Source organism: Hemitrygon akajei, chromosome 2, assembly GCF_048418815.1.
Source record: "Hemitrygon akajei chromosome 2, sHemAka1.3, whole genome shotgun sequence".
In the NCBI taxonomy this organism is placed as follows: domain Eukaryota; kingdom Metazoa; phylum Chordata; class Chondrichthyes; order Myliobatiformes; family Dasyatidae; genus Hemitrygon; species Hemitrygon akajei.
Genome location: NC_133125.1, coordinates 171,339,786 through 171,363,597, shown reverse-complemented (window position 1 = coordinate 171,363,597; position 23,812 = coordinate 171,339,786). Strand labels below are relative to the sequence as shown.

General features: G+C 50.5%; 1 protein-coding gene across 1 annotated transcript in view; it reads left to right on the top strand.

Annotated features, from left to right (window-relative positions):
- dhx16 (DEAH (Asp-Glu-Ala-His) box polypeptide 16) overlaps window positions 1-23,812 on the top strand; it is a 54,687-nt gene that overhangs the window by 5,828 nt on the left and 25,047 nt on the right. Inside the window, 6 exon segments of the mRNA XM_073032532.1 lie at window positions 3,090-3,258; window positions 6,624-6,680; window positions 8,550-8,804; window positions 9,598-9,819; window positions 20,704-20,892; window positions 23,463-23,573. Coding sequence (XP_072888633.1) covers window positions 3,090-3,258; window positions 6,624-6,680; window positions 8,550-8,804; window positions 9,598-9,819; window positions 20,704-20,892; window positions 23,463-23,573 — 1,003 coding nt within the window.

Genomic DNA, 23,812 nt, shown 5'->3' with positions numbered 1-23,812 from the left:
CTGCACATCTCCTCAAAGTTAGCCTTTCTCCAATCAAAAATCTCAACTCTAGGTCCAGTCCTGTCCTTCTCCATAATTATATTGAAGCTAATGCTATTGTGATCACTGGACCCGAAGTGCTCCCCAACACATACATCTGTCAGCTGACCTATCGCATTCCCTAACAGGAGATCCAACACTGCCCCATCTCTAGTCGGTACTTCTATGTATTGTTGCAAAAAACTATCCTGCACGCATTTCACAAACTCTAAACCATCCAGCCCTTTTACAGAATGAGCTTCCCAATCTATGTGTGGAAAAGTAAAATCTCCCACAATCACCACCTTGTGTTTACTACAAATATCTGCTATCGCCTTACACATTTGCTCTTCCAACTCACGCTCCCCATTAGGTGGCCTATAATACACTCCTATCAGTGTTACTACACCTTTCCCATTCCTCAATTCCACCCAAATAACCTCCCTAGAGGAGCTCTGTAATCTATCCTTCCAAAGCACCGCCATAAGATTTTCTCAGACAAGCAATGCAACACCTCCTCCTCTGGCCCCTCCTACTCTATCACACCTGAAGCAACTAAATCCAGGAATATTTAGTTGCCAATCACACCCTTCCTGCAACCATGTTTCACTAATAGCTACAACATCATAATTCCAGGTATCAATCCACACTTTAAGCTCATCCACCTTTCTTACAATGCTCCTAGCATTAAAATAGATACATTTAAGATACTCTCCACCTCCTCCTCTCTTTTCATCCCTAGCAATGCATTCAAATTTATTATCCTTTTCTTTCTTCTCCCCTACAACTTCGGGCTGAGCGCATCCCTTCTCCATCACCTGCCTTTCCTCCCTCACACACTGTCTACTTACTTGCTCTACTGGTGAACTAACCTCCTCTCCCATAGTTTCCTTAAATTGATTTCCGCCCCCCCATCTTACTAGTTTAAAGTCTGCCCTGTAGCCCTAGCAAACCTCCCCGCTAGGATATTGGTCCCCCCCAGGATCCAAGTGTAACCCGTCCTTCTTGAACAGGTCACGCCTGCCCCAGAAGAGGTCCCAATGATCCAGAAACTTGAATCCCTGCCCCCTGCTCCAATCCCTCAACCACGCACTCATCCTCCACCTAATTCCATTCCTACTCTCACTGTCGCGTGGCACAGGCAGTAATCCCGAGATTACTACCTTTGCGGTCCTTCTTCTTAACTGCCTTCCTAACTCCCTATACTCTCGTTTCAGGACCTCTTCCCCTTTCCTACCTATGTCATTGGTACCTACATGTACCACGACCTCTGGCTCCTCACCCTCCCACTTCAGGATATCTTGGACGCGATCAGAAACGTCCCGGACCCTGGCACCAGGGAGGCAAACTACCATCCGGGACTCCCGATCACCTCCACAGAACCACCTGTCTGAACCCCTGACTATCGAGTCCCCTATTACTATGGTCCTCTTTCTTCTATCCCTACCCTTCTGAGCTACAGGGCCGTCCTCTGTGCCGGAGGCCCGGCCACTGTCACTTCCTCCAGGTAGGCTGTCCCCCCCAACAGTACTCAAACATGAGTACTTATTGTCAAGGGGTACAGCCACTGGGGTACTCTCTAGTACCTGCCCCTTCCCCTTCCTGACCGTGACCCACCTATCTGCCTCCCGTGGCCCCGGAGTGACCACCTGCCTGTAACTCCTCTCTATCACCTCCTCACTCTCCCTGACCAGGTGAAGGTCATCGAGCTGCAGCTCCAGTTCCCTAACTCGGTCCCTCAGGAGCTGCAGTTCGACACACCTGGCACAGATGTGGACGTCTGGGAGGCTCGGAGACACCAGGACCTCCCACATCCGACACCGAGAACAACAAGCTGCCCTCACACTCATACTTCCCGAATAACTGAAAATAACAAGGAAAACTAAAAGATAAGCCTACTGTGCCCTCTTCCGCCTAAGCCCTCTGAGCCCAAGCCCTACACTGCTCCCGGCTCACTCCGCTGCCCGCAAACGAAGCTGCCCGCTGCTTAAGGCTGCGTTCTTTTTATATCTTCCCTCCTTCCCAGGCCTCCTTCACGCGCCTGCGCAATCCCGCCTCTCAGAACTCCGATCTGAGAAGCAATTTGAAAATGGCCGCCGCCGCACTTCTTCTCAAAGCCTCGCTGTCCTCTTCCAAAAGAGAACTACCTCACTCCTTCTCTCCTTTTTATATCTTCCCTCCTTCCCAGGCCTCCTTCACGCGCCTGCGCAGTCCCGCCTCTCAGAACTCCGATCTGAGAAGCAATTTGAAAATGGCCGCCGCCGCACTTCTTCTCAAAGCTTCGCTGTCCTCTTCCAAAAGAGAACTACCTCACTCCTTCTCTCCTTTTTATATCTTCCCTCCTTCCCAGGCCTCCTTCACGCGCCTGCGCAGTCCCGCCTCTCAGAACTCCGATCTGAGAAGCAATTTGAAAATGGCCGCCGCCGCACTTCTTCTCAAAGCCTCGCTGTCCTCTTCCAAAAGATAGGATGGATGATTTTCCTTATGGCATAGGAACACAAGACCAGAGGAGGTGGTGGAGGCAGGAACAATAACAACATTGAAACGGTACTCGGCACAGGTACATGGATGGGAAGGGTGTAGGATCCAGTCAAAGCAAATGTAAATGGGCGCAGCTCAGGTGGAATCTTTGTCGTCATGGACCATTGGGCTAATGAGCCTGATTCTGTGCTGTATTACTCTATAACTAGAGGGCATAGTTTTGGTTTTTAGACACATGGGGTTTTAGAGAGATTCTGAGAGGAATATTTTCATGCTGAGGGTGTTTTGAATGTGACCCCCTTCTGCCTGAGAAGATGCAGGAGGCAGGTACTCTGACAAAAGTATCTGGGCAAGCACTTGAATTTCTAAGGTGTACACCAAGTGCTGGTGTTTTATTGTTGGCACAAACACAATGGGCTAAAGGGTTGTATGATTGATACTGGTAAAGCAGTGATGTTGCTGGGTCCTGAGCTGTTACAGGGGGTTTGGTGTTAGAAGAGAGTGTGCGGGCTTGTCTCTTGTTGCTGGGGTCCAGGCCTCCGTTTCACGCAGTCCGGTGTGTCCCATTGACCGGTGCACTCCTCAATCAGGAAGAAGTCGCCGTCCCCTCGCAAGCAGTCAGCGTCCGAGGAGGAGGAATGGGAGAAGGAAGAGAAGGACCGGCTGAAAGATCTGGAGGAGCGGGACGCCTTTGCCGAGCGGATCAAAAAGCGGGACAAGGACAAGACCCGCCTTGTCGTGGAGCGCTCCGATAAAAAGGTAGGGAAGTTCGGGAACTCGACCAGCCAACCCCTGCAGCCTGTTCAGAGATTCTGCTACCTCTAGATGTGACACGTGTGTGTGGGCTGTCTGACACTCCACGTGGTTAACACTGCCTTCTTGTTAGGCAGCTGGTAGTTTTATTGTTGCCATGTGTACTACGATCCAGTGAAAAGCTTGTTTTGCCCACTGTTCATACAGACCCCATCGTTGCAGATGGGGTCTGTTTGAACCCATACTCAGGTAGGACTAACAGTGCAGAATAAAGTGTAAAAGCTGCGGGAAAGTGCAGTCCAGATAAAAGATAATGAGGTAGATTGTCAGGCCAGGAGTCCATGTTATTGTACAGGAGCTCCATTCAAGGGTCTGATAACAGCAGGCGAGAAGCTGTTGAGCCAGGTGGTACATGCTTTCTGTCCTTTGTATCTTCTGCCCAATGGGAAAGGGAAAGGGAGCGAATGACCGTGGTAGGTGGGTCTTTGATTATGCTGGCTGCTTTACTGAGGCAGTGAGACGTGTAGTCAGAGTCCATGAGAAGGAAGAAGGCTGGTTTCTGTGATGTGCTGAATTGTGTCCACGATTCTCTGCTGTTTCTTGTGGTCTCGTGTAGAGCAATTGCTGTACCAAGGTGTTGTGCATCCAGATGCTGTCCGTTGAGGCCCTCCGTTGGTCAGAATCGACCGTGATCCGAGAGTCATATGACACAGAACTAACTTCACTCCAACTTGTCTCTGCGGAACAAGGTGCCTTCCTGAGCAAGTCCTGTTTGCCTGCGTTTGGCTCATGTCCGTCAAAACCTTTCCTGTCCATGAACCTGTCCAAATATATTCGAAATGTTGTAGTTTGTACACATTTTTAAATTTCCCTAAACCCACCATCCTCTGTGTGAAAATCTTTCGCTCAGATGCCCTTGACCTGTCGCCTCTCATCTTAAACATGGCCTCTAGTTTTATACTCCCTTAAGCTGGGCAAAAGATTGCCAGCTCTCAGCCTCCTTCACTCCAGGGAAAACAATTCCAGTCCATTCTGCCTGTCCTTGTAACTCCCGCTGTCTAGTCCTGGCTACGTAGTGAATCTTTATCGCATGCTCACCGTATTGTCACTACCGTCGCATGGTGTCTGAGAACCCACCATCAGTCCACGAACACTGCCTCGCCAGGTTTTGTGATTTTTGTGTCTCCGCACCACTCTGCTGCTGTAGAACCACAAATTTCATGCCAAGTATCAATGATATAGACCTGGTTCTGATTTCAGTTCCTGGCTTAATCTGTAACTCGATTTTTTTTTTTCCCTTCGTGATACGGCTCGTGTTGGGCCAGTTTTTATTTATTCTCCTTTGCAACTCCTCACGGCGTTGCGCTGATTCCTGTTGAGTAACACTCCTCAGGGGAGCCGGGAGGAACTCGGCAAGTCGGGCAGAATCTATGGAAGGGAAGAAACAGTCCTACGAAGGGTCGAAACGTCGGCTGTTTATTCTCTTCCGTGGATCCTGCCTGACTTGCTGAGTCTAGTTAGTTATTTATTGATTGATTTATCTATCAATAATCGATCGACAGAGATGCAATGCAGAGTGTGCCCTTGGAGACACGCCACCCAGCAATCCCTGGATTTAACCCTAGCCTTATCACGGGGCAATTTATAATAACCGATTAACCTCCAGCCGGTGCATCTCTGGACTGTGGGAGGAAACCCACGCGGTCACGGGGAGAACGTACAAGCTCCTTACAGGCAGTGGTGGGAGTTGAGCCCAGGTTATCTGTACTAACCTCTACGCTACCATGCCATTCGTGTGTGTTGCTCAGGGCTTCCAGTGTCTGCAGAATCTCCTGAGTCTGCAGAGCCTGGGGTAGTTGTAGGAATAGGTGTTGTTGCAGACGTTGGGTGAGTTGGTATGTCTGTCCCATGTCTTCAGCTGTGCGCTCTCAGTACCTGGGAGTTGGAGGACGAAAGGTCCCACGGGTTGAATTCAAGTGCTGCAGGTGCTGGAAACCTGAAACAAAATGGAAGCACTGGAAACACTCAGCAGGTCAGGCAGCCTCTGTGGAGAGGGAAGCTGTTCGTTCGCATTTGCTTTTCTAAGAGCCCAGACTTAATCGAGTCTGCCCACTGTGGCAATGTGGCTTGACACAGCATCCTCATTTCTGCAGAATTAGAATCAGAATCAGGTTTATTTTCAGTGACAAGTATCTTGAAATTTGTTCTGTGACAACAGTACAGTGCAAGACATAATAATCAATATGTTTCAGTAAGAAATAAAATAATAAATGGTGCAAAAGGTTCAGAAATCTGGTGGAAGAGGGGAACAATCTGTTCCCAAAATGATTGTGGGTCCTCAGGCTCGTGTATCCACACCATCCCTTGCCCCCCGATGGTAATGACAGAAGAGGGCATGTCCCGGGTGGTGAGGGTTCTAATGGCGGAAGCTGCCTTTTTGAGGCACCTCGATGGAGTGGAGGGTTGTGCCCATGATGCAGCTGGCTGAGTCGACAACCCTCGGCAGCCTCTTTCGATCCTGTGTAATGAAGCCCACGTGAATAGATCCCATGGCTGATTAGATCCCAGCCACACTTGCAGGCCATGATGCCTTTTACAGCCCAAGTATTCTGACGCTGACTGTGTCCGAACTCAAGCTAGTGCTTCACTGCACTAACCACGAGGGCCGTGCGCTGGAGCGTCACTGAGGTTCGGGTGGTTTATATTGAAAATAGCACCTACCCAGGTGCATTATGGGCTGGAATCCTATTTAGGAGTTTGGGTGGTTTATATATGGAACGACAGATACCTGACCGTGATTACAAAATGGAATTTAATTACAGGGGTTCAAGGCATTTATAATTAAAATAACAGATACACAGGACTGAGTTGCAGGCTGAAATCTATTCCAGAGGTTCAGGGTTTCATATGTAGAGTAACGGATACCCCGGAATCAGTCACAGTCTGGGTTCAGGAGACTTATTCATAGAATAATAGATACCAAGGAATCTATTATAGGCTGAGATTTAATCCATGGGTTCTGGGGCCTTATATATAGGACAGCACATCCCCAGATCTATTCCAGGGATGTTTGTTTACATCTGGAATAATAGATTCCTAAGTGGGTTAAAGGCTGGAATTGTATTGAGCGTTTCAGGGATTTTACAAGTAGAACAATGGGTGCTCGGGTGTGAGTCGTCCAGCTGGTGAGTTCAATGGGCGGGGGTTATAAAATTAATGAAAGGAATTGATAAGAAAGAGGCAAGAAGTATATATCCGGAATGTGTGGGTGTGAGTCAGTTACAGGCTGGACTCCTGTTGCAGGTGTCAAGTATGGTCTGGGAATCCTTGGGCTGCCGTCTGACTCTGCTCCCTGTGTTCATTTGTTCCAGGCTTATGAAGAGGCACAGAAACGCCTGAAGATGACTGAAGAGGATCAGAAGGCCCTGGTACGACAGCTGTTTGGTGTGGAAGAACTCGCTCATTGTGGCTGCCAGGCATTTGTTCCGTGAAGAGCACAGAGAAATGATTCACAAGGAAATGGGGGGCAGGAGTAGGGTCGAGTCCAATGTGAATTAAGGCTGATCTCCCCAGGCAACACCTCCCCTGTGTCTGTTCCCCATTGCTCTCAATCCTCCAAACCTTCGAAGGTTAATCTACCACTTCATACTTCTAATGGGCCTGCCTTCAGTGCAGGGGTTTGCAGAGAGTTACTACCCTCAGACCCTGCCCAGCTCCTCTCCAATGCTCCTTCCTCATGCCTCTGCCTCCACAGCCACTTTCCTTGTACACGGGTGTTACCAGGATAGCAGTTAGAATGTTGGCCTTCATTGCTAGAGGGTTTGTATTTCAGAGCAGGAAGGTCATGCTGCAACTGTACCAGGTATTGGTGAGGCCTCACCCAGATCCCTGTGTGTAGTTCTGGTCCCTCTACTTTTCAGGAAAGGTATACTAGCTTTGGAGGTGCTGCAGAGGAGTTGGACCAGGTAGATTGGGGGGGGTTTAGCCTATGACGAGCGGTTGAGTCGTCTAGGACTATTCTCACTGGAATTCAGGAGAATGAGATGGGATCTTAGAGAAATATAAAATTATGAAAGCGATAGATAAGAAGGAGGCAAGAGATTTGTTTCTACTGGTAGTGAAGTGAAAACTAGGGGATGCAGTCTCAAGATTTGGGGAAATAGATTTAGGACGGAGATAAAGAGAAACTTTTTTTCAGAGAGTAGTGAACCTGTCCATTCCCTGCCCAGGAAGCAATAGAAGCCACCTCATTAAATATACTTAAGTCAGGGTTAGATAGATGTCAGCGGAGCTGGGGAAAAGGCAGGCTGGTGGAGGCCACAGCCAGGTCTTATTGAATGCTTCATGGGGAAGATGGCCAACTCCTGCTCCAGATGTTGTTATGTGTATCCGTGGTCACGCCACGTTAGCTTCGTGAAGTAGTAACCCAGTCTCTAGCCGACACCCTCGGACAAATTCCATAGTGTTTGTCATGGAGGTAATGTTAACTCCTACAGCAGAATCTCCTCCAGCGTGTCAGTAGTGTCCCCCTGAAGAGCCAGAGGAAGCAGTCCACTCGCAGTGTGAGCAGGGGTCTGGGTTCGGACCCCTCGTACACTGGGAACTGCCGAGTAGGGAAGTCAGGTGTTAACTTTTCCTTTGTATCTGGTGACTCAGCACGTCTCTGGAGGGGAATAAGCAGTTGACGATTCGGGCTGAGCCCTTCGTCAGGACTGGAAAGGAAGGGGGATGAAGTCAGGATGAGAAGGCGAGGGGGAGGAGTAAAAGCTGGAGAGGGGAGATGAGGTAGGTAGTTGGTGGGGGTGGGGATAAGTGGAAGAGGTAAGGGATATCTAATAGGGGAGGACATTGGACCGTAGAAGAAAGGTAAGGATGAGGGCCACCAGGGGGAGGAGGCGATGGACAGGTGAGGAGAAGAGAAGGGTGAGAGGATAACCGGACTGGAGAATCGAAGAAGAGAGAAGGGATCAGGGAGAGCAATTTCTGGAAGTTAGGCAAATCGATGTTGGAGGCTTTTTGTGGGTTGCTCAAGATTTCAGCGTGTGGGTCTCCAGGCTTCTGGTAATAATAAGAGGGCAAGTCCTGGCTAGTGAGGGTCATCAGTGATTGGTGCTGTCCTGAGGCACGGCCCTCCTGGATGACGGGGAGGGCTGTGCTCATGAAGAGTCCTCTGCAGCCTGTCTGCGTTTCTGTGGTTTGCGTCTGCACGCGCGTTACGAGTGCCGGTGTAGAGGCCTTGCGCTTGTCAGAAGCCGGGAGATTCTAACCTGTGTCGCCTCTGACCTGTCCCAACCCAGGTCCCGGAGCTCCGCAAGAGGTCACGGTGGGAGTACCTGGGTAAGCGAGAGCAGGAGAAGCTGGAGGACCTGGAGGCAGAGATCCAGGACGACGAGTACTTGTTCTCGCCCAGCATCCTCACCGAGCGGGAGAAGCAACAGCTGGAGTACAAGAAGAAAGTGCGGGACCTAGCCCGGGAGTACAAGGCAGCCGGCGAGCAGGAGAAACAGGAGAAAAGCAACCGCTATTACATGCCCGAGGAGTCCCGCAACAAGGTGGGTGCAGGCACCGCTCGGGGAGGGGTGAAGGTGTGGGGTGGTGACCCAGCAGGATGTCGGGAGTCCTGAGGTGGTAAAGTTTACTTCCCCGGCTTGTAGAGCCCCATCCCTGGACGCCTGCGTTTCCCTTCTTCATTCTTGCTCTTGTTCCTGTAATAATCCGGAAAGCAGGAATGCCATGCCAGTCTGTGGGGTGAGAGCTCGGAGAGGGAGGTCTGAGGAAGAATGCGTGTGGTGGTGTGCTGGGAATGGCACGGGATGTACAGCCAGAGCCTATTCCATCTATTTCCCATGTTTGCTTCCCACACAGCAGGGACTTTCAGGTCACAGGCCCCTCCTGCTCCCAGTAACCCACATCCCCATCAATATCCGCCCCCCTGACTCATCCGGTTCCCACTAATTTTCCAAGTGACCCGCATGCCTATCGATTTCCGCTCTCCACCTTTCCCAAAACAGGTCCTTTGCATTGGCCTGTCACCCAGCACAGCTTGAGAAGTTGGAGGAATTCAGCGCATGAGGGGGTGGGGAGAGGATGTGGAAACTTAGCACACAGACAAACAGCACCCGAGGTCAACATCAAGCCCCGGGTCTCCAGAACTGTGAGCCAGCAGCTCTTCCCACTGTCCCTGCGTGTTAGCAGTGAAAGCTGACTGCCCCAGGCCATGTCCCCCCAGACAGCTCGAGGTGGACGAGCGTCTGCCCTTGTCACCTGTCCATCCGCTCGGATTGCCTCCACCTCTCTTTGATGCCTCTGTTCTCTCCCTGTCCTGACCCTGCCGTGTTTCCAAAGAAAGTGCCCGATCGCTACGAGGAGCCCGAGGGGGATGGGAAGCACGCCCCCCGGGACGAGCAGAAGCGGTGGGAGGAGGCGCACATGGACGCCGCCCTCCTGAAGTTCGGCGCCAGGGATGCCCGCGAGCGGAACAAGCAGAAGGAGTACGAGTTCGTGATGGAGGAGGACGAGATGATCGAATTTGTCAGCTCCATGCCCATGCAGGGCACGGTCTCCAAGGTAGGCTCACACTCTCTGCTGCCTGGATACTGAATCCGGTTTATTACCACTGACAGAGACGGTGAAACGTGTTGTTTTGTGGCATCAGTACAATGCAATATGTAAAAAATTATTACACGTTACAGTAAGAAATATATATAAACAGATCGTGCAGAAATAGTGGGGTAGTGTTGATGAAGTGTTTGGAAATCTGATGGTGGGGGTTAAGAAGCTGTTCCTAAAACATTCCGTGTGTGTCTTCAGGCTCCTGTCCCTCCTCCCCGATGGTAGTAATGAGAGGAGGCCACATGCCAGATGGTGGTGATGGATGCCATCTTCTTCACTCACTGCCTCGTGAAGATGTTGTTGATGGTGGGGAGAGTTGTGCCTGTGATGGAGCTGTCTGAGTCTATAGCCCTCTGCAGCCTCCTTCGATCCTGTAGAGTCTCAAGCCCCATTCCACACGACATAGGCCACTCGGCCCCCTTGAGCCTTTGCAAACCTGGCTGATCTACCCTGGCTGCCCCTTCTGTGCCAGTTCGCCAGATCCTTCAATTCCTCAGTCTCTCCAATATTTATCTATCTCCGCCAGAAATATATCTACTGATCGGCCTCCAGCTCCCGCAGGGGTGGAGAATTCCAGAGATCTTTACTACCCAGTGAGAGAAGAAATTTCTGTGCACCTCAGTTTTACACGACCACCCCCTTAAATTGTGTCTGTGTGACTCCCATTAGCGTTTGGATTAACTGCTCTGTTCGTTGTCTCGCTGTTTTGGCATTCCCATCTCCGTTTGTGGAATGGGAATGGTGGAGATCTCGGGAGATGGTATTGGGTTTTTACTCTGAAGATGTTTAGTCCTGGAGCAACCCAAATCTTGGGTATGAGGAATTACAGGGGCATACTCTTCTGGTAGCAGGGGTAAGTTGGTTTATTATTGTCTCGAGCACCGAGGTACTGTGCAGAGTTTATTTTGCATACTATCCATACAGATCTTTTCATCGTTGGGGTAGTACGGGGAAAACAGTAACAGTGCAGAAGTGCAGTGTGACAGTGACTCTGCAGGCAGACAATAAGGTGAAAGGGAGGTGGAGAGATTGGGATTTCACAAGCCTGGTTACAGTGTGTAGACAGAGTCCATGGGTGGGAGACTGGTCCGTGTGACGTGCGGGGCTCTGCCCACAATGCTCTGCGGTTTCTTTTCGTCTCAGGAAGAGCGGTTGCCGTACGAAGCCGCGATGCATCCAGACAGGGTGTTTTTAAGGTGCATCGATAAAAATTGGTGAGGGTTAAAGGGAACATGCGGGTTTCTGTAGCTTCCTAAGGGAATAGGGCCACTGGGGAATTTGCTTTACATGATGTATTGATGACGTTTGTGCCTAGAAACCTGAAGCTGTCAGTCATTTCCACCTCACAGCGTTGATGTAGACAGGAGCACGTGCACCGTCCCAGCATCCTGAAGTCACTGAGCCGCTCTTGAGTTTGCTGACATTGGAGGGAAGGTTGTTGCCATGACAGCGTGTCACTAGGCTCCCGAGCTCCTTCTGTTACTCTAACTCATCGTTGTTTCAGATTGGACCCTCTATAGTGATGTCATCTGTAAACCTGTAGATCGGGGCTTCCCAACCTCCTCCAGCCATGGACCATTCCCATTAACTGAAGGGTCTGTGGACCCCGCTTTGGGTGGAGTTGGTGCCTCCTCTGGCATTGGGGAATCTGTGAAACTGGTGCCTGACTTCTGCCTGCCTCCTGTCCGGTACAGGGCAGCAGAGAATTAGGAATGCCACTGTCCCGTCTGTGAGGATTGGACAGTGGAGAATGAGGAATGCCATTATCCTGTCTGTGAGGATTGGACAGTGGAGAATGAGGAATGCCACTGTCCTGTCTGTGAGGATTGGGCAGCGGAGAATGAGGAATGCCATTATCCCGTCTGTGAGGATTGGACAGTGGAGTATGAGGAATGCCACTGTCCTGTCTGAGAGGATTAGACAGTGGAGAATGAGGAATGCCACTGTCCTGTCTGAGAGGATTGGACAGTGGAGAATGAGGAATGCCACTGTCCTGTCTGTGAGGATTGGTCAGTGGAGAATGAGGAATGCCACTGTCCCGTCTGAGAGGATTGGACAGTGGAGAATGAGGAATGCCACTGTCCTGTCTGTGAGGATTGGACAGTGGAGAATGAGGAATGCCACTGTCCTGTCTGAGAGGATTGGACAGTGGAGAATGAGGAATGCCACTGTCCCGTCTGTGAGGATTGGTCAGTGGAGAATGAGGAATGCCACTGTCCCGTCTGTGAGGATTGGTCAGTGGAGAATGAGGAATGCCACTGTCCTGTCTGAGAGGATTGGTCAGTGGAGAATGAGGAATGCCACTGTCCCATCTGTGAGGATTGGACAGTGGAGAATGAGGAATGCCACTGTCCCGTCTGTGAGGATTGGTCAGTGGAGAATGAGGAATGCCACTGTCCCGTTTGTGAAGATTGGACAGTGGAGAATGAGGAATGCCACTGTCCCGTCTGTGAAGATTGGACAGTGGAGAATGAGGAATGCCACTGTCCCGTCTGTGAGGATTGGACAGTGGAGAATGAGGAATGCCACTGTCCCGTCTGAGAGGATTGGTCAGTGGTGAATGAGGAATGCCATTATCCCGTCTGTGAGGATTGGTGAGTGGAGAATGAGGAATGCCACTGTCCCGTCTGTGAGGATTGGACAGTGGAGAATGAGGAATGCCACTGTCCCGTCTGTGAGGATTGGACAGTGGAGAATGAGGAATGCCACTGTCCCGTCTGAGAGGATTGGACAGTGGAGAATGAGGAATGCCACTGTCCCGTCTGTGAGGATTGGTCAGTGGAGAATGAGGAATGCCACTGTCCTGTCTGAGAGGATTGGTCAGTGGAGAATGAGGAATGCCACTGTCCCGTCTGTGAGGATTGGACAGTGGAGAATGAGGAATGCCACTGTCCCGTCTGTGAGGATTGGTCAGTGGAGAATGAGGAATGCCACTGTCCCGTTTGTGAAGATTGGACAGTGGAGAATGAGGAATGCCACTGTCCCGTCTGTGAAGATTGGACAGTGGAGAATGAGGAATGCCACTGTCCCGTCTGTGAGGATTGGACAGTGGAGAATGAGGAATGCCACTGTCCCGTCTGAGAGGATTGGTCAGTGGTGAATGAGGAATGCCATTATCCCGTCTGTGAGGATTGGTGAGTGGAGAATGAGGAATGCCACTGTCCTGTCTGTGAGGATTGGACAGTGGAGAATGAGGAATGCCACTGTCCCGTCTGTGAGGATTGGACAGCGGAGAATGAGGAATGCCACTGTCCCGTCTGAGAGGATTGGACAGTGGAGAATGAGGAATGCCACTGTCCCGTCTGTGAGGATTGGACAGTGGAGAACGAGGAATGCCACTGTCCCGTCTGTGAGGATTGGTCAGTGGAGAATGAGGAATGCCACTGTCCCGTCTGTGAGGATTGGACAGTGGAGAATGAGGATGCCACTGTCCTGTCTGTGAGGATTGGACAGTGGAGAATGAGGAATGCCACTGTCACGTCTGTGAGGATTGGACAGTGGAGAATGAGGAATGCCACTGTCCCGTCTGTGAGGATTGGACAGTGGAGAATGAGGAATGCCACTGTCACGTCTGTGAGGATTGGACAGTGGAGAATGAGGAATGCCACTGTCCCGTCTGTGAAGATTGGACAGTGGAGAATGAGGAATGCCACTGTCCCGTCTGTGAGGATTGGTCAGTGGAGAATGAGGAATGCCACTGTCCTGTCTGAGAGGATTGGATAGTGGAGAATGAGGAATGCCACTGTCCTGTCTGAGAGGATTGGATAGTGGAGAATGAGGAATGCCACTGTCCTGTCTGAGAGGATTGGACAGTGGAGAATGAGGAATGCCACTGTCCCGTCTGTGAGGATTGGACAGTGGAGAATGAGGAATGCCACTGTCCTGTCTGTGAGGATTGGACAGTGGAGAATGAGGAATGCCACTGTCCTGTCTGTGAGGATTGGTCAGTGGAGAATGAGGAATGCCACTGTCCTGTCTGAGAGGATTGGTCAGTGGAGAATGAGGAATGCCACTGTCCCGTCTGTGAAGATTGGACAGTGGAGAATGAGGAATGCCACTGTCCCGTCTGTGAAGATTGGTCAGTGGAGAATGAGGAATGCCACTGTCCCGTCTGTGAAGATTGGACAGTGGAGAACGAGGAATGCCACTGTCCCGTCTGTGAGGATTGGTCAGTGGAGAATGAGGAATGCCACTGTCCTGTCTGAGAGGATTGGACAGTGGAGAATGAGGAATGCCACTGTCCCGTCTGTGAGGATTGGACAGTGGAGAATGAGGAATGCCACTGTCCTGTCTGTGAGGATTGGACAGTGGAGAATGAGGAATGCCACTGTCCTGTCTGTGAGGATTGGTCAGTGGAGAATGAGGAATGCCACTGTCCTGTCTGAGAGGATTGGTCAGTGGAGAATGAGGAATGCCACTGTCCCGTCTGTGAAGATTGGACAGTGGAGAATGAGGAATGCCACTGTCCCGTCTGTGAAGATTGGTCAGTGGAGAATGAGGAATGCCACTGTCCCGTCTGTGAAGATTGGACAGTGGAGAACGAGGAATGCCACTGTCCCGTCTGTGAGGATTGGTCAGTGGAGAATGAGGAATGCCACTGTCCCGTCTGTGAGGATTGGACAGTGGAGAATGAGGAATGCCACTGTCCCGTCTGTGAAGATTGGACAGTGGAGAATGAGGAATGCCACTGTCCCGTCTGTGAGGATTGGACAGTGGAGAATGAGGAATGCCACTGTCCCGTCTGAGAGGATTGGTCAGTGGTGAATGAGGAATGCCATTATCCCGTCTGTGAGGATTGGTGAGTGGAGAATGAGGAATGCCACTGTCCTGTCTGAGAGGATTGGATAGTGGAGAATGAGGAATGCCACTGTCCTGTCTGAGAGGATTGGATAGTGGAGAATGAGGAATGCCACTGTCCTGTCTGAGAGGATTGGACAGTGGAGAATGAGGAATGCCACTGTCCCGTCTGTGAGGATTGGACAGTGGAGAATGAGGAATGCCACTGTCCTGTCTGTGAGGATTGGACAGTGGAGAATGAGGAATGCCACTGTCCTGTCTGTGAGGATTGGTCAGTGGAGAATGAGGAATGCCACTGTCCTGTCTGAGAGGATTGGTCAGTGGAGAATGAGGAATGCCACTGTCCCGTCTGTGAGGATTGGACAGTGGAGAATGAGGAATGCCACTGTCCCGTCTGTGAGGATTGGTCAGTGGAGAATGAGGAATGCCACTGTCCCGTTTGTGAAGATTGGACAGTGGAGAATGAGGAATGCCACTGTCCCGTCTGTGAAGATTGGACAGTGGAGAATGAGGAATGCCACTGTCCCGTCTGTGAGGATTGGACAGTGGAGAATGAGGAATGCCACTGTCCCGTCTGAGAGGATTGGTCAGTGGTGAATGAGGAATGCCATTATCCCGTCTGTGAGGATTGGTGAGTGGAGAATGAGGAATGCCACTGTCCCGTCTGAGAGGATTGGACAGTGGAGAATGAGGAATGCCACTGTCCCGTCTGTGAGGATTGGACAGTGGAGAACGAGGAATGCCACTGTCCCGTCTGTGAGGATTGGTCAGTGGAGAATGAGGAATGCCACTGTCCCGTCTGTGAGGATTGGACAGTGGAGAATGAGGATGCCACTGTCCTGTCTGTGAGGATTGGACAGTGGAGAATGAGGAATGCCACTGTCACGTCTGTGAGGATTGGACAGTGGAGAATGAGGAATGCCACTGTCCCGTCTGTGAGGATTGGACAGTGGAGAATGAGGAATGCCACTGTCACGTCTGTGAGGATTGGACAGTGGAGAATGAGGAATGCCACTGTCCCGTCTGTGAAGATTGGACAGTGGAGAATGAGGAATGCCACTGTCCCGTCTGTGAGGATTGGTCAGTGGAGAATGAGGAATGCCACTGTCCTGTCTGAGAGGATTGGATAGTGGAGAATGAGGAATGCCACTGTCCTGTCTGAGAGGATTGGATAGTGGAGAATGAGGAATGCCACTGTCCTGTCTGAGAGGATTGGACAGTGGAGAATGAGGAATGCCACTGTCCCGTCTGTGAGGATTGGTCAGTGGAGAATGAGGAATGCCACTGTCCTGTCTGAGAGGATTGGTCAGTGGAGAATGAGGAATGCCACTGTCCCGTCTGTGAAGATTGGACAGTGGAGAATGAGGAATGCCACTGTCCCGTCTGTGAAGATTGGTCAGTGGAGAATGAGGAATGCCACTGTCCCGTCTGTGAAGATTGGACAGTGGAGAATGAGGAATGCCACTGTCCCGTCTGTGAAGATTGGACAGTGGAGAATGAGGAATGCCACTGTCCCGTCTGTGAGGATTGGACAGTGGAGAATGAGGAATGCCACTGTCCCGTCTGAGAGGATTGGTCAGTGGTGAATGAGGAATGCCATTATCCCGTCTGTGAGGATTGGTGAGTGGAGAATGAGGAATGCCACTGTCCTGTCTGAGAGGATTGGATAGTGGAGAATGAGGAATGCCACTGTCCTGTCTGAGAGGATTGGATAGTGGAGAATGAGGAATGCCACTGTCCTGTCTGAGAGGATTGGACAGTGGAGAATGAGGAATGCCACTGTCCCGTCTGTGAGGATTGGACAGTGGAGAATGAGGAATGCCACTGTCCTGTCTGTGAGGATTGGACAGTGGAGAATGAGGAATGCCACTGTCCTGTCTGTGAGGATTGGTCAGTGGAGAATGAGGAATGCCACTGTCCTGTCTGAGAGGATTGGTCAGTGGAGAATGAGGAATGCCACTGTCCCGTCTGTGAGGATTGGACAGTGGAGAATGAGGAATGCCACTGTCCCGTCTGTGAGGATTGGTCAGTGGAGAATGAGGAATGCCACTGTCCCGTTTGTGAAGATTGGACAGTGGAGAATGAGGAATGCCACTGTCCCGTCTGTGAAGATTGGACAGTGGAGAATGAGGAATGCCACTGTCCCGTCTGTGAGGATTGGACAGTGGAGAATGAGGAATGCCACTGTCCCGTCTGAGAGGATTGGTCAGTGGTGAATGAGGAATGCCATTATCCCGTCTGTGAGGATTGGTGAGTGGAGAATGAGGAATGCCACTGTCCTGTCTGTGAGGATTGGACAGTGGAGAATGAGGAATGCCACTGTCCCGTCTGAGAGGATTGGTCAGTGGTGAATGAGGAATGCCATTATCCCGTCTGTGAGGATTGGTGAGTGGAGAATGAGGAATGCCACTGTCCCGTCTGTGAGGATTGGACAGTGGAGAATGAGGAATGCCACTGTCCCGTCTGAGAGGATTGGACAGTGGAGAATGAGGAATGCCACTGTCACGTCTGTGAGGATTGGACAGTGGAGAACGAGGAATGCCACTGTCCCGTCTGTGAGGATTGGTCAGTGGAGAATGAGGAATGCCACTGTCCTGTCTGAGAGGATTGGTCAGTGGAGAATGAGGAATGCCACTGTCCCGTCTGTGAGGATTGGACAGTGGAGAATGAGGAATGCCACTGTCCCGTCTGTGAGGATTGGTCAGTGGAGAATGAGGAATGCCACTGTCCCGTTTGTGAAGATTGGACAGTGGAGAATGAGGAATGCCACTGTCCCGTCTGTGAAGATTGGACAGTGGAGAATGAGGAATGCCACTGTCCCGTCTGTGAGGATTGGACAGTGGAGAATGAGGAATGCCACTGTCCCGTCTGAGAGGATTGGTCAGTGGTGAATGAGGAATGCCATTATCCCGTCTGTGAGGATTGGTGAGTGGAGAATGAGGAATGCCACTGTCCTGTCTGTGAGGATTGGACAGTGGAGAATGAGGAATGCCACTGTCCCGTCTGTGAGGATTGGACAGCGGAGAATGAGGAATGCCACTGTCCCGTCTGAGAGGATTGGACAGTGGAGAATGAGGAATGCCACTGTCCCGTCTGTGAGGATTGGACAGTGGAGAACGAGGAATGCCACTGTCCCGTCTGTGAGGATTGGTCAGTGGAGAATGAGGAATGCCACTGTCCCGTCTGTGAGGATTGGACAGTGGAGAATGAGGATGCCACTGTCCTGTCTGTGAGGATTGGACAGTGGAGAATGAGGAATGCCACTGTCACGTCTGTGAGGATTGGACAGTGGAGAATGAGGAATGCCACTGTCCCGTCTGTGAGGATTGGACAGTGGAGAATGAGGAATGCCACTGTCACGTCTGTGAGGATTGGACAGTGGAGAATGAGGAATGCCACTGTCCCGTCTGTGAAGATTGGACAGTGGAGAATGAGGAATGCCACTGTCCCGTCTGTGAGGATTGGTCAGTGGAGAATGAGGAATGCCACTGTCCTGTCTGAGAGGATTGGATAGTGGAGAATGAGGAATGCCACTGTCCTGTCTGAGAGGATTGGACAGTGGAGAATGAGGAATGCCACTGTCCTGTCTGAGAGGATTGGACAGTGGAGAATGAGGAATGCCACTGTCCCGTCTGTGAGGATTGGACAGTGGAGAATGAGGAATGCCACTGTCCTGTCTGTGAGGATTGGACAGTGGAGAATGAGGAATGCCACTGTCCTGTCTGTGAGGATTGGTCAGTGGAGAATGAGGAATGCCACTGTCCTGTCTGAGAGGATTGGTCAGTGGAGAATGAGGAATGCCACTGTCCCGTCTGTGAAGATTGGACAGTGGAGAATGAGGAATGCCACTGTCCCGTCTGTGAAGATTGGTCAGTGGAGAATGAGGAATGCCACTGTCCCGTCTGTGAAGATTGGACAGTGGAGAACGAGGAATGCCACTGTCCCGTCTGTGAGGATTGGTCAGTGGAGAATGAGGAATGCCACTGTCCCGTCTGTGAGGATTGGACAGTGGAGAATGAGGAATGCCACTGTCCTGTCTGTGAGGATTGGACAGTGGAGAATGAGGAATACCACTGTCCCGTCTGAGAGGATTGGACAGTGGAGAATGAGGAATGCCACTGTCCCGTCTGATAGGATTGGACAGTGGAGAATGAGGAATGCCACTGTCCCGTCTGTGAGGATTGGACAGTGGAGAATGAGGAATGCCACTGTCACGTCTGTGAGGATTGGACAGTGGAGAATGAGGAATGCCACTGTCCCGTCTGTGAAGATTGGACAGTGGAGAATGAGGAATGCCACTGTCCCGTCTGTGAGGATTGGTCAGTGGAGAATGAGGAATGCCACTGTCCCGTCTGTGAGGATTGGTCAGTGGAGAATGAGGAATGCCACTGTCCCGTCTGTGAGGATTGGACAGTGGAGAATGAGGAATGCCACTGTCCTGTCTGAGAGGATTGGATAGTGGAGAATGAGGAATGCCACTGTCCCGTCTGTGAGGATTGGTCAGTGGAGAATGAGGAATGCCACTGTCCCGTCTGTGAGGATTGGACAGTGGAGAATGAGGAATGCCACTGTCCTGTCTGAGAGGATTGGTCAGTGGAGAATGAGGAATGCCACTGTCCCGTCTGTGAGGAATGGTCAGTGGAGAATGAGGAATGCCACTGTCCCGTCTGTGAGGATTGGTCAGTGGAGAATGAGGAATGCCACTGTCCCGTCTGTGAGGATTGGTCAGTGGAGAATGAGGAATGCCACTGTCCCGTCTGTGAGGATTGGACAGTGGAGAATGAGGAATGCCACTGTCACGTCTGTGAGGATTGGACAGTGGAGAATGAGGAATGCCACTGTCCCGTCTGTGAAGATTGGACAGTGGAGAATGAGGAATGCCACTGTCCCGTCTGTGAGGATTGGTCAGTGGAGAATGAGGAATGCCACTGTCCCGTCTGTGAGGATTGGTCAGTGGAGAATGAGGAATGCCACTGTCCCGTCTGTGAGGATTGGACAGTGGAGAATGAGGAATGCCACTGTCCCGTCTGTGAGGATTGGACAGTGGAGAATGAGGAATGCCACTGTCCCGTCTGAGAGGATTGGACAGTGGAGGATGAGGAATGCCACTGTCCCGTCTGAGAGGATTGGACAGTGGAGAATGAGGAATGCCACTGTCCCGTCTGTGAGGATTGGACAGTGGAGAATGAGGAATGCCACTGTCACGTCTGTGAGGATTGGACAGTGGAGAATGAGGAATGCCACTGTCCCGTCTGTGAAGATTGGACAGTGGAGAATGAGGAATGCCACTGTCCTGTATGTGAGGATTGGACAGTGGAGAATGAGGAATGCCACTGTCCCGTCTGTGAGGATTGGACAGTGGAGAATGAGGAATGCCACTGTCCTGTCTGAGAGGATTGGACAGTGGAGAATGAGGAATGCCACTGTCCCGTCTGAGAGGATTGGACAGTGGAGAATGAGGAATGCCACTGTCCTGTCTGTGAGGATTGGACAGTGGAGAATGAGGAATGCCACTGTCCCGTCTGTGAGGATTGGTCAGTGGAGAATGAGGAATGTCACTGTCCTGTCTGTGAGATTGGCTATTATTGTAATTGGCTAATTGGCTGTTATTGTCACGTGTATCATGATACAGTGAAAAGCATGTCATCCAGACAAATCATTCCGTACATAAATCATTGTCCAGTTCCAGGGAAGGTGAAGATAAATAAGCTGGAAGGGCAACGACGAGGTAGATGGAGGATCAAGAGTTCATCTTTAGCTTCTCAGAGGTCCATTTCGGAGTCTGATTACAGCATGGTAGAAGCTGTCCTTGAGCCTGGTGATCGGGCATTTGTATCTTCTGCTTGACGGGAGGGGGAGAAGGGAAAGGGAGGGGTTCACTGTGTTGGCTGCTTTCTTGAGGCAGTGGGAAGTGTGGACAGAGTCCACGGATCAAGGGTAATCTCAGGTGTTGGGAGTGGTGAAGGCCGTTTGTCATCAGATCTGTGTGTGCCTCACTGGCTTTTCTTCTGCTATCCCCCCATCCCCTCACCACCTCCCCAGGACGAGGCAAATGAGATGTCGGAGGCACAGAGGCAAATGGCGTCGCTGCAGGAGGTGAGGAGGAGCCTGCCAGTCTTCCCCTACCGAGAGGACCTGCTGGCAGCTGTGGCTGAGCACCAGGTCCTCATCATCGAAGGGGAGACGGGCTCCGGCAAGACGACCCAGATCCCTCAGTACCTGTACGAGGAGGTGAGTGCCTGTCTGCACGAGGAGGCGCTCGTGCTGTCAGGTTACTTGGAGCCTAATGTTGTGTTTGTGGTTTTGATGTCACCTGAAAGTTTCACTGCCAAGTGGTCACTGGTGCGGAATAAGTTTGGCCAATTAAATATAGCACACGATGAAAGCACACCAGACAATGACTCACCCAGACAACTGTACTTCTTTGTTAACTATGACTGATTCAAGCAACTCAAAGATTCAACACCTAGTTTCAAACAATCACTGCACTCTATAGATAGATAGATAGATACTTTATTCATCCCCATGGGGAAATTCAACTTTTTTCCAATGTCCCATACACTTGTTGTAGCAAAACTAATTACATACAATACTTAACTCAGTAAAAAATATGATATGCATCTAAATCACTATCTCAAAAAGCATTAATAATAGCTTTTAAAAAGTTCTTAAGTCCTGGCGGTAGAATTGTAAAGCCTAATGGCATTGGGGAGTATTGACCTCTTCATCCTGTCTGAGGAGCATTGCATCGATAGTAACCTGTCGCTGAAACTGCTTCTCTGTCTCTGGATGGTGCTATGTAGAGGATGTTCAGAGTTATCCATAATTGACCGTAGCCTACTCAGCGCCCTTCGCTCAGCTACCGATGTTAAACTCTCCAGTACTTTGCCCACGACAGAGCCCGCCTTCCTTACCAGCTTATTAAGACGTGAGGCGTCCCTCTTCTTAATGCTTCCTCCCCAACACGCCACCACAAAGAAGAGGGCGCTCTCCACAACTGACCTATAGAACATCTTCAGCATCTCACTACAGACATTGAATGACGCCAACCTTCTTAGGAAGTACAGTCGACTCTGTGCCTTCCTGCACAAGGCATCTGTGTTGGCAGTCCAGTCTAGCTTCTCGTCTAACTGTACTCCCAGATACTTGTAGGTCTTAACCTGCTCCACACATTCTCCATTAATGATCACTGGCTCCATATGAGGCCTAGATCTCCTAAAGTCCACCACCATCTCCTTGGTCTTGGTGATATTGAGACGCAGGTAGTTTGAGTTGCACCATATCTCAAAGTCCTGTATCAGTTTCCTATACTCCTCCTCCTGTCCATTCCTGACACACCCCACTATGGCCGTGTCATCAGCGAACTTCTGCACATGGCAGGACTCCGAGTTATATTGGAAGTCTGATGTGTACAGGGTGAACAGGACCGGAGAGAGTACGGTTCCCTGCGGTGCCCCTGTGCTGCTGACCACCGTGTCAGACCTACAGTCTCCCAACCGCACATACTGAGGTCTATCTGTCAAGTAGTCCACTATCCAATCCACAATAGTTTCACAACACCGATCTTTAGTTTACTTTCCCAACTTCCAAAACACATAACTTGTGTTCAGATGTTACCCGAACTTGACAAACCTAGCCAGGGTTACATCCTGCTGACTCGAGATTCTGCAGATGCTGGAATTCTTGGGCAACGTGCAGAAAGTGCTGGAGGAACTCGGCACTTATAGATTGGAATAAACAGTCGACTCGTGCACCTTGGCCTGGAACCTCGACTGTTTATTTACCTCCATGGGTGCTGGCTGACCCGAGTTCCCCCAGCATTTTGTGTGTGCTACATCTTGGCAAGTTCTTCTCGGTGTCTCTGACTCACCAGTGTCTTCTTCAGTGGTTGTTCTTCGCAGTCACTGCTGCTGCTCATCTTGTAAGGCAGCATTTATACATTTTTCACATCCCTCCTCAACATTGGTTAAATCTTCACTGCCTTCACACTGCTGTTATTTTTCTGATCCTCAGGGGGTCAGGAATGGCAAGGAGTTTCAATTCTTAACGCTGTTTATTTTAAAGTGTAAACAAAGGTATAGACATTTGAAACTAAGTGAAGAACTTAGAAGCAAAGCAAAGATTCAGTAGATTCAATGAAAAGAAAAGGTGGTGCCTCTAAAAAATCCATCACCTTTATAATCCAGATAACAGAACTTCCTTAGATAAGAATAAACCAATCAATGGTTGCACAATTACATTACGGGGTAATATGCTACTGCTTAGTCAATGAAAAATTAGAAAGGTGATAAACTGTTAATGTAACTTCTATACTGCTTTCTGCCAGTAAGCAGGGGGGAACCACCACATACTGTGAAAAATACATGGGTACAAATTATGATTAAGCTACAACTTTGGCCTTACATTAATTCATCCAATATCTTATAAAAAGTATTTTAAAAGAACAGTGGATGCCGTTACACGGTCTTAATTCCAATCATTGTCCGTATGAGGGTCTGTTTCATTTTATTCAGATTATATTGTTAAAAAGGATTATTCTAATTGCAGGTCAAAATAATCTTGCAATTATTTTAGCCATTTGGTTCCTAAATTATCCGTGTTTGTTGAGATTCCTGATCCATTATTTTCTCTCAGGATGTCAGGTCGTAAATACTCCGTCTGCCTGTCCTGTTTTTTGGATAACTAATGGAGGGAGGTTACAGGCCCGTGGGTCCGTTCCGTGGAGCAGCTCTGAGTGGGTTTCTCTGCTGCCTTAGGTAGGTCTGCGCTTGGGTCCCTGAACTCTCGCACTCTCTCCACAGGGCTACACGTCCGGCGGGAAGAAGATCGGCTGCACCCAGCCCCGGCGCGTGGCAGCCATGAGCGTCGCTGCCAGGGTAGCGCACGAAATCGGGGCCAAGCTGGGGAACGAGGTGAGCCGGGGGAATGGAGCCAGGCCGTCGCATCGCCGGGGGAGTGGAGAGAGGCTGCAGGATAGTGGCAGGCAGGCAGGATGCTCGGGTCGGGAGGGTACAGAACCAAAGGCTGGGGGGTTGGCAGATAAACTGAGCTGACGGGACGGAGTGGGGGGGGGGGAATAATCGCAGGTAGAGGAAATGCCTGAGGACAGGAATGAGGGGAGGGAACGAGGATAACAGTGGGTGTAGTGGTG